At 33.6% G+C, this 12,775-nt stretch overlaps 1 protein-coding gene across 1 annotated transcript; it reads left to right on the forward strand.

Moving 5' to 3' along the window:
• Positions 1-9,336: 9,336 nt before the first annotated feature.
• Positions 9,337-11,918, forward strand: LOC142643004 (thaumatin-like protein 1). Its single transcript, XM_075817521.1, has 3 exons — positions 9,337-9,780; positions 9,918-10,587; positions 11,184-11,918. Exons 1-3 carry the CDS (start codon positions 9,717-9,719, stop codon positions 11,512-11,514), a joined length of 1,065 nt encoding a protein of 354 aa, XP_075673636.1. The 5' UTR covers positions 9,337-9,716; the 3' UTR covers positions 11,515-11,918.
• The last annotated feature ends 857 nt before the right edge of the window (positions 11,919-12,775 follow it).

Below are 12,775 nucleotides of genomic sequence, written 5' to 3' on the forward strand. Positions count from 1 at the left end.
AGCTTTTTATTAGCACATGCACTGATTCGACATTTGATTGTAAAATATTCTTGGGTCCATTGAGATAATGCTAATAATGGCCTAAATAGATCGATTGAAACTTACCCTTGTCCCTAGTTTTAAATGTCAAGAGTTTGACCCGCCTCCCCCCTCTCTTCCCAAAATTGCAACCAAAGGGAATGCAAAAGTAACTACAATTTTATCCATTAAAAAAAGTGTAATTTCATATTTACTTGATTGTGCTTAGTCAATAAAATAGAAAATAATTTATTTAGTTTAAGAAAAGCTGGTTTGTGAAAATCATGTTCTAATGCTCTTTTTTTTTTTTTTTTTTGAGAGAGAGTTTCAACCTATAACGTCTGCTCTTGATGATAGCTCTTTATTATTAGACCAAAACACCAATCAGTTTTTGGTGCAGGCGGAGATTGAATCTCAAATCTCTTGTATAACCATCAGAGACTTTACCAATTGAGTTAGCTGGAACCCACATGTTCTATTGCTCTTGATCATGCCTCTAGGGTTGGCATGAATCAAGTTAGGTTAGGTTGGAAGGAATTTTTGTTTATTCTATTTATCAAAGACCCATCATGTGAATTATCATTTAAATTTTAAACTTGACAAGTTTACTATCATATGTATCATTCTTACGAGTAGAGGTATCATTACCCAAAATATAAATGTGGTTATTGTTGTTTCCCACCTCTAATATTCAAACACAAATCCATCTTTTTTTCAAAATTTTGGTAACATAGCACTGAAATTATATTAGATACGAATAAGTCTACTACAATTACAATAAAAGCTCAGCTTTGTTAAAAGTCAGCAAGTCTTCAACCATAGTTAGTGGGTTATTAAAACATAATCAAAAGATTGGGTGGCTCCAAGTCTAGCTAGTTCATTAGTACACAAATCCATCTCTATTTGACTTGTGTTTGATTATTAATATTAATGGATGCAGCCTTAGGGTAATTGTTAATAAACTATAATAGAAATGTTTTAACACTACTTTCATAGGAAATATAAAAAATTGTTAATAATAGTTATTATTTTATCATTTTTTTCAATAAAATATTATTAAAAATAACTTATAAACCAATGTTCTAAGAGTATTGGTTAATATTTCCCTCTGTTTGAACTAAATAAAAGGGTCTAATTGAAATTTGAAAAAGCTATTAAAAAAAAAGTTAAATCATTTTTTCATTTCTTTAGAAAAAAATTTCTAAAATAATTTATCAAAAAATGCCCTGAGAGTATATGTCAGGCAAACTCATATAAATATATCTTTGAAATATCATCATTTATTTTATTTGTTAAAACTTTTTTTTTTTTGAAAAAGTTAAAAACATATATTTGATCTTAGAATTTGAGTCAAATTTGATTTTAGTCCTTGAAATTTAATTTTTTTTTTCTAATTCTTAAAAAATTATGAATGTACCAAATTAAGAACTTGGTTGTTGTAATTTTTGTTTATGTCTCAAAATTCAACGAAGTCACGGGGTCCTTATTATATACTATACCTCAGATTTATATTTTGTAATGTAATTGACCAATTTTTGTATTTGTACTTTTGCCCAAGGAAGGGAAAAAAAAAAACAGAAGATGGGCCATGGGGGCATTAATGAAAAATAGGAAATTATATATATGCATAAAAATTGTCAATTATTTTTGCTTTTCCCTAGGCAAAAAGACAAAGAGTGTCACAGTACTCAATATTCTATTGATTTTTTTGAACACAAATTTTCGACGCAAATAATTTATAAAGTCAAAAATACTCTGCTTCCAATAGTGGATCATGAAAAGAAGAGAGACGTAGGGAATCCTATGCTTTTGCCATGATTGTGGACCTTCAACCCATTTCAACGTGGCAAGCAAGCAACGGTCGCAATATTCCGATGTGGCACAGAATAGCCAATAGTAGTAGAGTGACCCCACCTCTCAACTAGTGACGTGGATCCAGAATGTGCACCTTTGTCGATATGGTGATTGTGACATAAAGGTTGTAAAAAAGTAGCATTGGTGGGTCATAGTAGTTACCAAAGCTTCGTCTCTTTTTTGACTTGCATTAATGTGTGTGAGTAAATCACGCAGTTTTGTACAATTTACAACTAGCAAATACAAATTGTCTTCTACCAAAACATAATAAATACAGGCTATTGTCACATTTTAATTTGACTAATGATCAAAATAAAGGATATAGTATTTCGTCCTTATCTCTTACCGCAGTTTTTAAAATTTTTTTTTTTTGAACAAAAATGAGGGATTTATGGTTATATTACACTCGGGTAGGGCCAATGGCCAAACAGAGGCCCCATTCATCATAGGACTTAACAGAACCACGAGTTACCCACCAACGAACTCCTGCGGGCAGCGGGACTCGAACTTAGGTGTAGATCTTTAACTTTTTGATTGTATCAATTTTGTCACTCATTTTTTGTATCGTGTTAATTTAATTTCTGTCGGTATATTTTTTATTCAAATTATTGACATAACAAATGATTAAAATAAAATTTTAATTTATTGTCACATTTACAGAAGCTAATTTTTTATTTTGGTCATTAGTCATGTCATCAATTTTCATCCAAAATATATCTGCATTGACTAAATTGACACGATACTGAATGTTAAGGACCAAATTGACATAATTGAAAGATTAAAAATCATATTGAAATTTAGTGCATAGAATAAGAGCTAAATACATAATTTATCCAAAAATAAAAAAGAACAAAATTTAGTTATAAAATTGGTTGTAACCTAAGGCTATAATCTTATCATTGGATTACATTTTCTTTTTATATCTCCCATGTTTGTAAAATTTCTAGAAAATTAAATATCAATAGTTATGCTATCAATAAATTATTTAAATTGCAAGTTTTTGTAGTTTAAACTATGCATAAAATATAAGCTTATAAATCATATAGTAAATAATATCTGTTTGATACAAAATTTGATATATATATATTAAGAGTGCAAAGAATGTGCAATTCAAATGTTAGATTTTTTAAATATCTAGTAATATTTATTTTATTGAGTAAGATTGTAGTTTTAAACTACAACCAGTTTTGTAACTAAATTTTGTCCATAAAAAAAATACAAATTGTCAAATACAAATACTAGTACCTTTTTTTGTGTGGAAAGAAACTGTCTCGTACAATCTACAACTAGCAAATACTTTACTTCACTTATTTTAGAGTGTATAATTTTTTAAATATTTTTATAGCTTGAAGAGGAGGAAAAAATGTAGATGACAAATCCATTTTACTGAATGTGACAACATGAGGCTGGCAGGTTGATAGTCGACTAATCCAAGGTGCACGGACACACAGTGGACGGATGTAAGCGACACGTGGCAGTCATCTGTTTTGATTTAGCTCCAAGAATTTTTAAATGGAATTAACTTGCGTCTCACGATTAACTATAAAGAATCCCAATACAAGAAGAATTCTAATGAGTAAAGGATTCCTTAATATACGCTCGTTGAAGAGGATCTTCCTTAGAAGGAAACGCCTTGGTGCGCAAGAAACGGAGGCCGGCTCTACTATAAAAACCCATGAAACCTCAGAATACAAGGTACGCATAATTCACTCAATTCTAGCACTCTAGGGTTGCGAAAAGTTCTAACTTGACATTCGGAGGGTTTTTGGTCGGCACCATATTAGGTCTTTTCTTTTTGTTGTGCAGGTATTGTTTCAAGCTTGTGAGGATCGTGTGACTAATTGGTGATTTTTTGTCATCATCATAACTAATGATAATTTTTACTTATAATTTTATAATCACAAATCTTTTTTTTAATGTTTCTTACAAACTCAGCGTATACACACTAACACATAAATTAATATTAAGTTTTAAAAATACAATTTCAAATAAACATGTGTTCTCATTACAATTTTAACTTTGATTTCAAGTTCTAAAATTACAATTTCAAAAGCAAGTGTGTACAAAACAGACAATAGTGAATAGTGAGTGTGTAATGAATTTATTTCCATTTTTATTTAGAGTAATGAGAAGATAGTTGTAAGTTTCACCATATAAATTTTAAAAATAATGTGTCATCAATTATAAACAGTTAATTTATATTTTAAGTATCATTAATCACACTTCTGAAAATTATAATCAATTTAATATTTCTCTTTCATTTATATTTAGGTAGGGCTTTTTTATTTTTCTTTAACAAAAAAAAAAAAAAAACTTGCTTTTCAAGTAAACTAAATTAATAAAAACAAACACAAAGAATATGGTACTATACTCCTTTGGAATTCAGCATTACCTTAGTGAGTTTACCTTCCAAATATCTTTTGGTCCTAAAATAGAATTTGGATGGAATCCTCTTTGTGCAAAGAAGGGGAGATTAGGAAATGGGACAGACTCAATAACTTTCAATAGAATAATTAAAAAAAAATTATATATTCATCAAATTTGATTGATCAATTTATTATCTTACTTAAAAGTTATTATGATTTTTGAGTGGAGTTGTAGTGTGCTTTTGTATTAGAATCTATTTCCCTTTCTCTTGTATGTGTGTGTTTGTTTCTCAACCAAAAAAAAAAATATATATATATATATATATAGATTTATTATTTTGCTTTTTTTTTTTCCCGAAGTAAAAAGGAAATGTTACTAAACGTGAGCCTCAAATCGGCTCTAAAAGAATAGTATACTATTGTTATCTCATGGTTATTCTAGACGTATAAAGCCACCATTTAATTTGTGAAAGATAATTTAATTTATCAAAGCATGTAATATAATCATATGTTATGAAACGTGACAAAATAAGTACTACGTGCAAGTATTATATATATATATATATATATATATTTTTTTTGGCCACCATTTTTACTACGGGTCTGTTTGGATACCGCTTATTGCTGAAAACTGAAAGCTGAAAGTACTGTAACAGAATAATTTTTAAATGTGTGAATAATACTATGAGATCTAGTTGTAAAGTTGATTTTATCAAATTTTGTACTTGCGGGTTCCATGAACAGTGCACAAGACCCACTGTTTAGAACGCAGACGCAAACATGGTTGTATTTCAGCTGTATCTAAACTCACGCTATGTGGTAGTATTGTAAAAGTACTACGTGTAGGGCAGTCCACGGGTCGGGTTTGTGCCCAACCCGAAGTCGACCCTCCAGAATCGAGTGGGAAAAAAAGGCACCCGCTGCCGACCCGCCAGAGCAATCGGGTCTGGCGGTTGAGACCATCAACGGGTGGCGGGCGGGTCGGTCAGATTCAAGAAGGTGAGAAAACGTTGGAAAAATCACATATCCGACGAAAAAACCCAGAATCCAGTGACTGTTTTCCAGATTTCGACGCTAGTTCCCTTAGATCTGATGAGATTTTGATCGGATCTGGCAAAAATATCACCGGATTCGATGAGATTTCACCAGATTCGGTCAAAATCTCGTCGGATCTAAAGAAAATAGCACCGGAATCTGGAAAACAGTCATCGAATTCTGAGTTTTTTCGCTGGATTTTGGAAAATTTTGGGCAAAATTTGGAAATTTTGGCCTGGATCTGGAATTTTTGACCGGAATCTGGAAATCTTTCGGTCGGTTCGGTTTTTTGGGGTTTTAGGGGAGGAAAACCAAAACCCGACCCGCTGGAATCGGTTTTTGCTGGTGAAGACTCGCCGCTGACCTCCCGGAGTAGTCGGGTCGAGCAATTTCAGGTTGGATACGGTCGGTTAATTGGGTGGGTCGGGTGTGCGGATGAATCTGGACAGCCCTAACTACGTGGTAGTATTAGAGCCACCATTTTTTTTTAAATTTAAATTTTCTACTTTTTGCTTATATATGCTTGGAGGTTAGGGGTGGCAATTCGTGTTCGCGTGTCAGGTTCGTGTCGTGTCAACTCATATGTATCTGACTATATGGGTCAACACTAACTTGACATTTTTATTAAATGGGTCAAGATTCCTCAACCTTAACACGACCCATTTATTAAACGGGTCAGTCATGTCGACCCGTTTATCTGATTTTATCAAAATGAACAAAAACATTTATGGAAAAACAAGAAAATAAATATTTTAAATATAAAATTCAGAACTAATAAGTAATTATATCACAAATAATCATTCAAAACTAAAGCATATCTCAATATCATAAATAATCAATCACAATTCGTCAAAGAAAATAAACTACAACAACTAATAAGTCTATATACCTGTAGTTTGAATGGTATATTGGAAAAATTTTATTATATTAAACGCGTCAAACGGGTTCCATAGGTAGAAAAACCCAACCCGTTTATTAAATGGGTTCGTCGTGTCAACCCGAATATGACATGAACTCATTAAGCCTCAACCTATAACTTATTAATTTCGTGTCGTGTTGTGTCCAATTTTGCCACCCCTATTGGAGGTACATGTGGATGGCTACCAGATCAATTTACTTGATGGGCACCAAAAGTGAAAGGTGTTATTCAAAATTTTACATCATGGTGCCTAACTGTAATACACATACATATAAATCATATGATATGATACACATTTAAATTACACAGTATGAAGTTACAACACTTCTTCTCAAAGAAAAAAGAGAAGTTACAACACAGATATATATGTTGCACATGGGGAGAAACAACCATTATATATAAATTCTACCTACAAAAACAGTACTGCTGTTTGCTTTGGTCAAATAGTCGTACTAAAAATAGGGAAAAAAAAAATCCTTTCAAACTTCAAATTAGTGAAAAAGATATATACTAAAACAACCTTTTCAGTGTTCAATGTTTGAAAGTAGGCAAAAGGTCAAAGTATAGTGGAGTGTGGGACAATTGTGCAAGCCAATTAATAGTTTAAAAAAAACAAACAAAACAAAAACAAAACAAAGGAGCTAATGTAATTATAAAATTTCCAGGGGATGCTTTAAAAAGTATCAACCAATATCAAGGGCCAAGTAGAGTAATCGTATAGGACAAAGTTTACCTACAATCTACTTTGGAAGAATTCCTCCAAATTAGATTACGTGATACATTATGAAACTAACATGTGTCTAGGATCATCCAAACTGACCAAACCCACTTAACCAAACTCTGGACACTTAACTTGAGCAAAACAAAACCCTAACCACTCTCTCTTCGTCGATTACTCTCTCCCTCACACCACTAGTTTGTCTTAACCCTACCGAAAATTTTGGAGTTGGAGACTCTGTCAAGCTTCATGCTAGGTTGTTGCCATTGACTCTATTACTTAGCATACTAGATTTGCCTTTGATGACCTTCACTTCTTCTTCCTCTTTATAATCTGACTCATCCTTCTCTCTCTCTCTATAACACTCCAATACTCTATATTTTAGTTTTAGTTTTAGTTTTTTTTCCTCTCTCTCTCTCTCTCTCTCTCTCTCTCTCTCTCTCTCTCTCTCTCTCTCTCTCTCTCTCTCTCTCTCTCTCTCTCTCTTTGGTTCCATTATTTTCAATGGTATAAAGTACATCGATGAAGCAAGCAGAGGCAAGAAGGGTTGAGTGGTGTTTGTTTGGTTGGTGTTTGTGATGGTGGTCCTATTTGTTGAGTTATATGATGATGTTTGATGTGGTGATGGTGGAAGATGAGGTAGTGTTAGGGCAAACTAATGGAGTGAGAAAGGAGGGCTGATAGAGTGAGAAAGGGGGGGGGGGTTGAGGTTTTGTTTTATTCGGGTTAAATGTGCTAATTATGGTTAAGTGAGTTAGGCTGACCTACGACGCATGTTAAATTAATTTTGTGCCACCTAACCTAGTTTGGAGCAATTCATCCAAATTGGTCGTAGGTAAACTTTGTCTAATAAAATATTATCATTCCCCTCTAATGAGGTCCCTGTTAGACAATAAATGTGTTTTGGATCTTCAACTTAGATAAAGAAACGCATATGACCCTCTTTTTACTATTTAGATCTTCAAATATTGGTGTTTCGACATGTAAAGAACTACTATAATCACTTCTAAGTAATGGTTTCTAAGGCTACATTTGGTTGGAGGTGAAATAGGAAGGATATAAAAGAAATGAGAAAAAGAAGAAGAAGGATTTTTAGGTTATTTGATAAGGAGAGAAAAGTAGAAAGATTTTTGTTGGGGCTTAGACATTTTCTCCCCTGACCCGCCAAAAATTGATGATCTTTTCATTTTAGAGAGAAAACAAATGTGAATCCTTGATACAATTGGTATTACTAAATTACCCCATTAATACCTCTCACATTACTAGGTATGTCTCCCACGTTTTCACCCTTTTTTTGTTTGTTCTTTTCCTTTTCATGTAATGTATTTTTGCTTTTTTGCTTTTTTATTTATTTATTTTTATTCTTTTCCCCAACGTGCTTTTTGTTTTTTCCAGTCAACATTTTTTTTTGGCTTTTTTTAAAATTTAAAATTCAACTGCGGTTTTTTTTCTTAATTAACGGTGTTTTTTAAGATTAATTAATGGTTTTCACTTTTAATTCAAAAAATATATGTAATATAATGGAAAAGAAAATTATTATTATTATTTAATGATTAAAAAAATATTATTTCTTATATTATATAATCAGGATATAAAAGTAAATTTATACAAACTACATTACAAATTATATTATATAATCGGGATATAAAAATATTTTTTATCTTCTTACTTTTTCAGCTCTCTAACCAAAAGAATCCTAAAAAACACTCTAGTGATTTTAATATCTCTAATGGTATTTGGGCGCTAGGGTTTGCCTCCCCCTTACTTACCCATTATTGATTGGCCCATTGTTACCCTTTTCCATCATTATAAAAATGCAAAATTTTTATACCATTTAGATTGAATATTTTTAAAATATTAAACTATCCTAAAACCTATGATGTACATGCCATTAGTATAATTTCACCACTCTTTATGGCTGATTTTCATTCTTAATATTTAGGGTTTGAACGATCATTTTATTCAATTTTATTAGAAGATATTAATACTTGTTAAATAGTTTAATTCTTTTAAAATTAGGAAACATTTGTCACAGAACTAATGAGCGGTAGAGGTGTCACACAATTTTTGTCACATAACTTTTGCCTTTGCCACAACTCGCCATATGAGTGGTAGAGGTGTGTAGCCATATGGGCTTACCATCACAACTCTACCACTCTCACAATTCCAAATTATGTTATTTTGTGTGGTTTTAGCATTATTCATAATAAAGTGTTTTCTCAAAAAATAAATTCAAAGTAAAATAAAGTAAAAACTGATGCAAAGGAGTTGGACTAGAGTGGTAATTGCAATTTATTACCCTTAAAAAAAAAAAAAAAACCTTCACGCCGTGAAACAAACAGAGAGAACTTTGAGCAGACAACGGTAATGACTAATGAGAGTGTAAATGGCCATAATATAAACTGACTATATAAACCGATGGAATTACATTACACACAGGCAGAGAGAGAGAGCTAGAGAGAGATTCAATTATATTATTTGGTTTGATTTATATTAGATTTCTCTCCAGCTTGCTTAACTGACCAGAGTGAGTGACTACACTGTCACTCTGCTTGGCTGTTCGCCCCACTCCCCAGGAACTTACTGTCGTTTTTTGCTCATTGAAACCCCAAAAACTATTGCTGTCAGTCGTCAGTACCCAGTACTCACTCATTCACTCCTAACCAAGCCGTAGAACCCTGGCATTGCTCTCTGCTTGCTCCTCTCTCTCTCTCTCTCTCTCTCTCTCTGCACTATCAACCTCCAAAACCACTACACAATACTCATTTTCTAGTCCCTAGGAGAAAAAAGATTAACACAATCACACATGGCTACTTTACCTTTCTTCTTCTCCTTCAGCTTCACTCTTCTTCTACTTCTATCTACTAGAGGTAACCAAAAAAAAAACAAAAAAACTTGGTTTTTCTTGATGGGTTTTCCATTTTCTCATCTGGGTTTATCTCACATTCTCATTTTACTTCACTTTCTTACACTAACAAAGTTGTGACCATGTGTTTTCATGTACCAGGTGTTTCAGGTGCTACATTCACATTTGTGAACAGGTGTGATAACACTGTATGGCCAGGTATTCTTGCAAATGCAGGCAGTCCTAGACTCGACAGCACAGGATTCGAGCTCCCAAAAGACACTTCACGTTCATTCCAAGCTCCAACTGGGTGGTCCGGACGTTTCTGGGCCCGAACCGGGTGTAGCTTCGACGGATCCGGATCCGGGTCGTGTCTCACAGGCGACTGTGGCTCCGGCCAAGTAGAATGCAACGGGTTCGGAGCCGCCCCACCCGCTACACTAGCCGAGTTCACACTCGGGTCGGGCGGGCAAGACTTCTACGATGTTAGTTTAGTTGATGGGTACAATCTTCCAATGATTGTTGAAGGGAGTGGCGGGTCGGGTCTGTGCACTCCGACGGGTTGCGTTTCGGACCTGAACCAACAGTGCCCACCCGAGTTGAGGGTCGGCGATGGTGACGCGTGTAAGAGCGCGTGTGAAGCGTTTGGGACACCGGAGTACTGTTGCAGCGGCGCGTACGGCTCACCCGCCACGTGTAAACCGTCCATTTATTCGGAGATGTTTAAGGCTGCATGTCCTAAATCCTATAGCTATGCGTACGATGATGCCACGAGTACCTTCACTTGTACCGGAGCTGATTATACGGTGACGTTTTGCCCTTCCTCTCCAAGGTAATGAAAATCAGATTTTAGCTTTTTTTTTTTTTGGGTTAGTTAACTTACATTTTCAGTTACGTCGAGATTATAGTTAATTCAACTCGTAAACCTCTAAGAGATCACGGTCCAAACCTATAAAAACCAATTGTAGGGGCTGATGTCATAAAATTCTATACTATCTATTAAACTAGTAAATCTCTCGTAGTTGAATTAACTTCAACTAGTAAAACTATAGTCGTCGAATAAGAGATCACGGATTGAACCTATAAAAACCAATTATTGTGACTTGACGGGCTGAGGCTGTAAAATTCTATCATATCTATTAAAAAAAGAAATGATGGATTAGTTGAGTGTGTTGGTGGGTGGATAGTGGCAATGCCATAATGCCAAAGATGACCCTTTTAATGCTTTGATTTTATTCTGTATTGTTCTTTATTGTGTGTTCAGATCTTCTGGGTTTTTTTTTTTTTTTTTTTTTTAATTTATTTGAATAGTTAACATGGGCTTTTATTGAGGTTGGTGGAGTATTTATAAAATTATGAATGGGTATGGTTGCTCACTGTTTCAGCCAATGTGAGTATTTATTGTTTCTCCTAATTTCTGTTGTGTAGTCAGAAATCTTCAAGTTATTCAACACCAATGACATCAACAGCATCACAAGGGTCCGGGACACAATCCGGGTCTGGGTATTCGGTTGCGGGTTCAGGATCCGGGACAGGGTCAGAATCCGGGTTAGGGTCAGAATCCGGGGTAGGTTATTCGGTTACTGGGTCTGGGTCTGGATCAGGATCCGGGTCAGAATCTGGAGAAGCAGAGTTAGCAGATGGGTCATGGTTAGCTGGTTTAGCTATGGGAGATTCACCAAGAACAGTCTCTCCCAACACTATACTATTAGCTTTGGCTACTTTGTCTATTACTCTCTCAGTTCTTTATTACTTGTAGCCCATCACTTTAACCTCTAGCCATGGCTTTTGATAGTGTGAACGCTTTTCAGAATTGCAGCCTTGAGTGGTTCTCTTTTTTTTTTTTTTTGCCTTTTGCTAGAAAAGCTGACAGATTCCTCAAGATTGTAAACCATCCACCATTTCAAGGTTCCCTAAAAATATTCAATGTTTATATGCACTAAAAAAAAGTGTGTTTCTCTATTTAATTATGGAATATTTTAGGTGCCCTTTTTTTTTTTTAGTATTTTTTTTAAGGTTCTGCCGTTTGTGGAGTAAAAAAGCAACAAATCAAAACTAGGAACAAGTTTATGATTTGGGCTGGCATTTTTGGATCTGATTTTTGTGTTATGGTTTTGGATTTTGTTGTAAAGAGAGAAATAAAGGAAAGCTTGTCTTTGAAAAGAGTGTGTATGATGTGAATATGTGTGTAACATGGTTGGCTTGTGTCTCGTGGTCAAGGATTCCTTTGCGGGTTTTGCAAGTCTTTGCTTTGCTCTTTTGTCTATTGAAGAATGAATTTCTTGAGGACTAATGGGTTATCAATTATCATCTTAATTGGTGGAATAAGCAATGATGTTGTAGCTATAGGTTGAGTATTAAAGGTGATAACTTTAATAATTTGTTGGAGTTTGGGAGCTAAGGACAGAGAATAAAGTCAAGTGGGATCATTTGTTTGTTGACTTTGTCGTAACTAGTTGGCTTCTAATCGATGATTCAATTAAAGAATTGAAGATTTTTTTTCCGGCAAATTTTAAGCCAACAAATTGATGTTACATGGAGGGCCTAACTCAAATCAACATTATAAAACAATTATTAGAACACCCTCTAGATGGTTTCTCAAAAAAAAAAGAACCCTCTAGATGATATGATGAGGTAATAACGATGTAAGGCAAGATACATCAAATTGGGTATGATTTTTTTGCTCATGTAAGCTAGATTATTGGGCTCGTGCAGTTTTTAAAGTTCTTAAAAAAAAAAAATTCTTAATTTGTTTTAACTATAATTATTTTTATCCAGCTTATATTTTTAAACAAAATAAACAATTTAGGGTTTGTTTGGCACCATAAGCTTAGCTTTTAGGGTTTTTTTTTTTTTTATTTATTTTTTTTTTTAAAATTAAATTTTTTTTTTTTTTTGTAGCTTTTATGTACAATTTTTTAAAATCTCATCTTTTTTTTTTCTTCACATTTTCTCACATTTTCAAATTTTTTTTTTAAAGGTACAAGCATGCTTTAACACACTTTTAACAAAAAGTTTTC

Source organism: Castanea sativa, chromosome 7 (genome assembly GCF_040712315.1).
Source record: "Castanea sativa cultivar Marrone di Chiusa Pesio chromosome 7, ASM4071231v1".
NCBI lineage: Eukaryota > Viridiplantae > Streptophyta > Magnoliopsida > Fagales > Fagaceae > Castanea > Castanea sativa.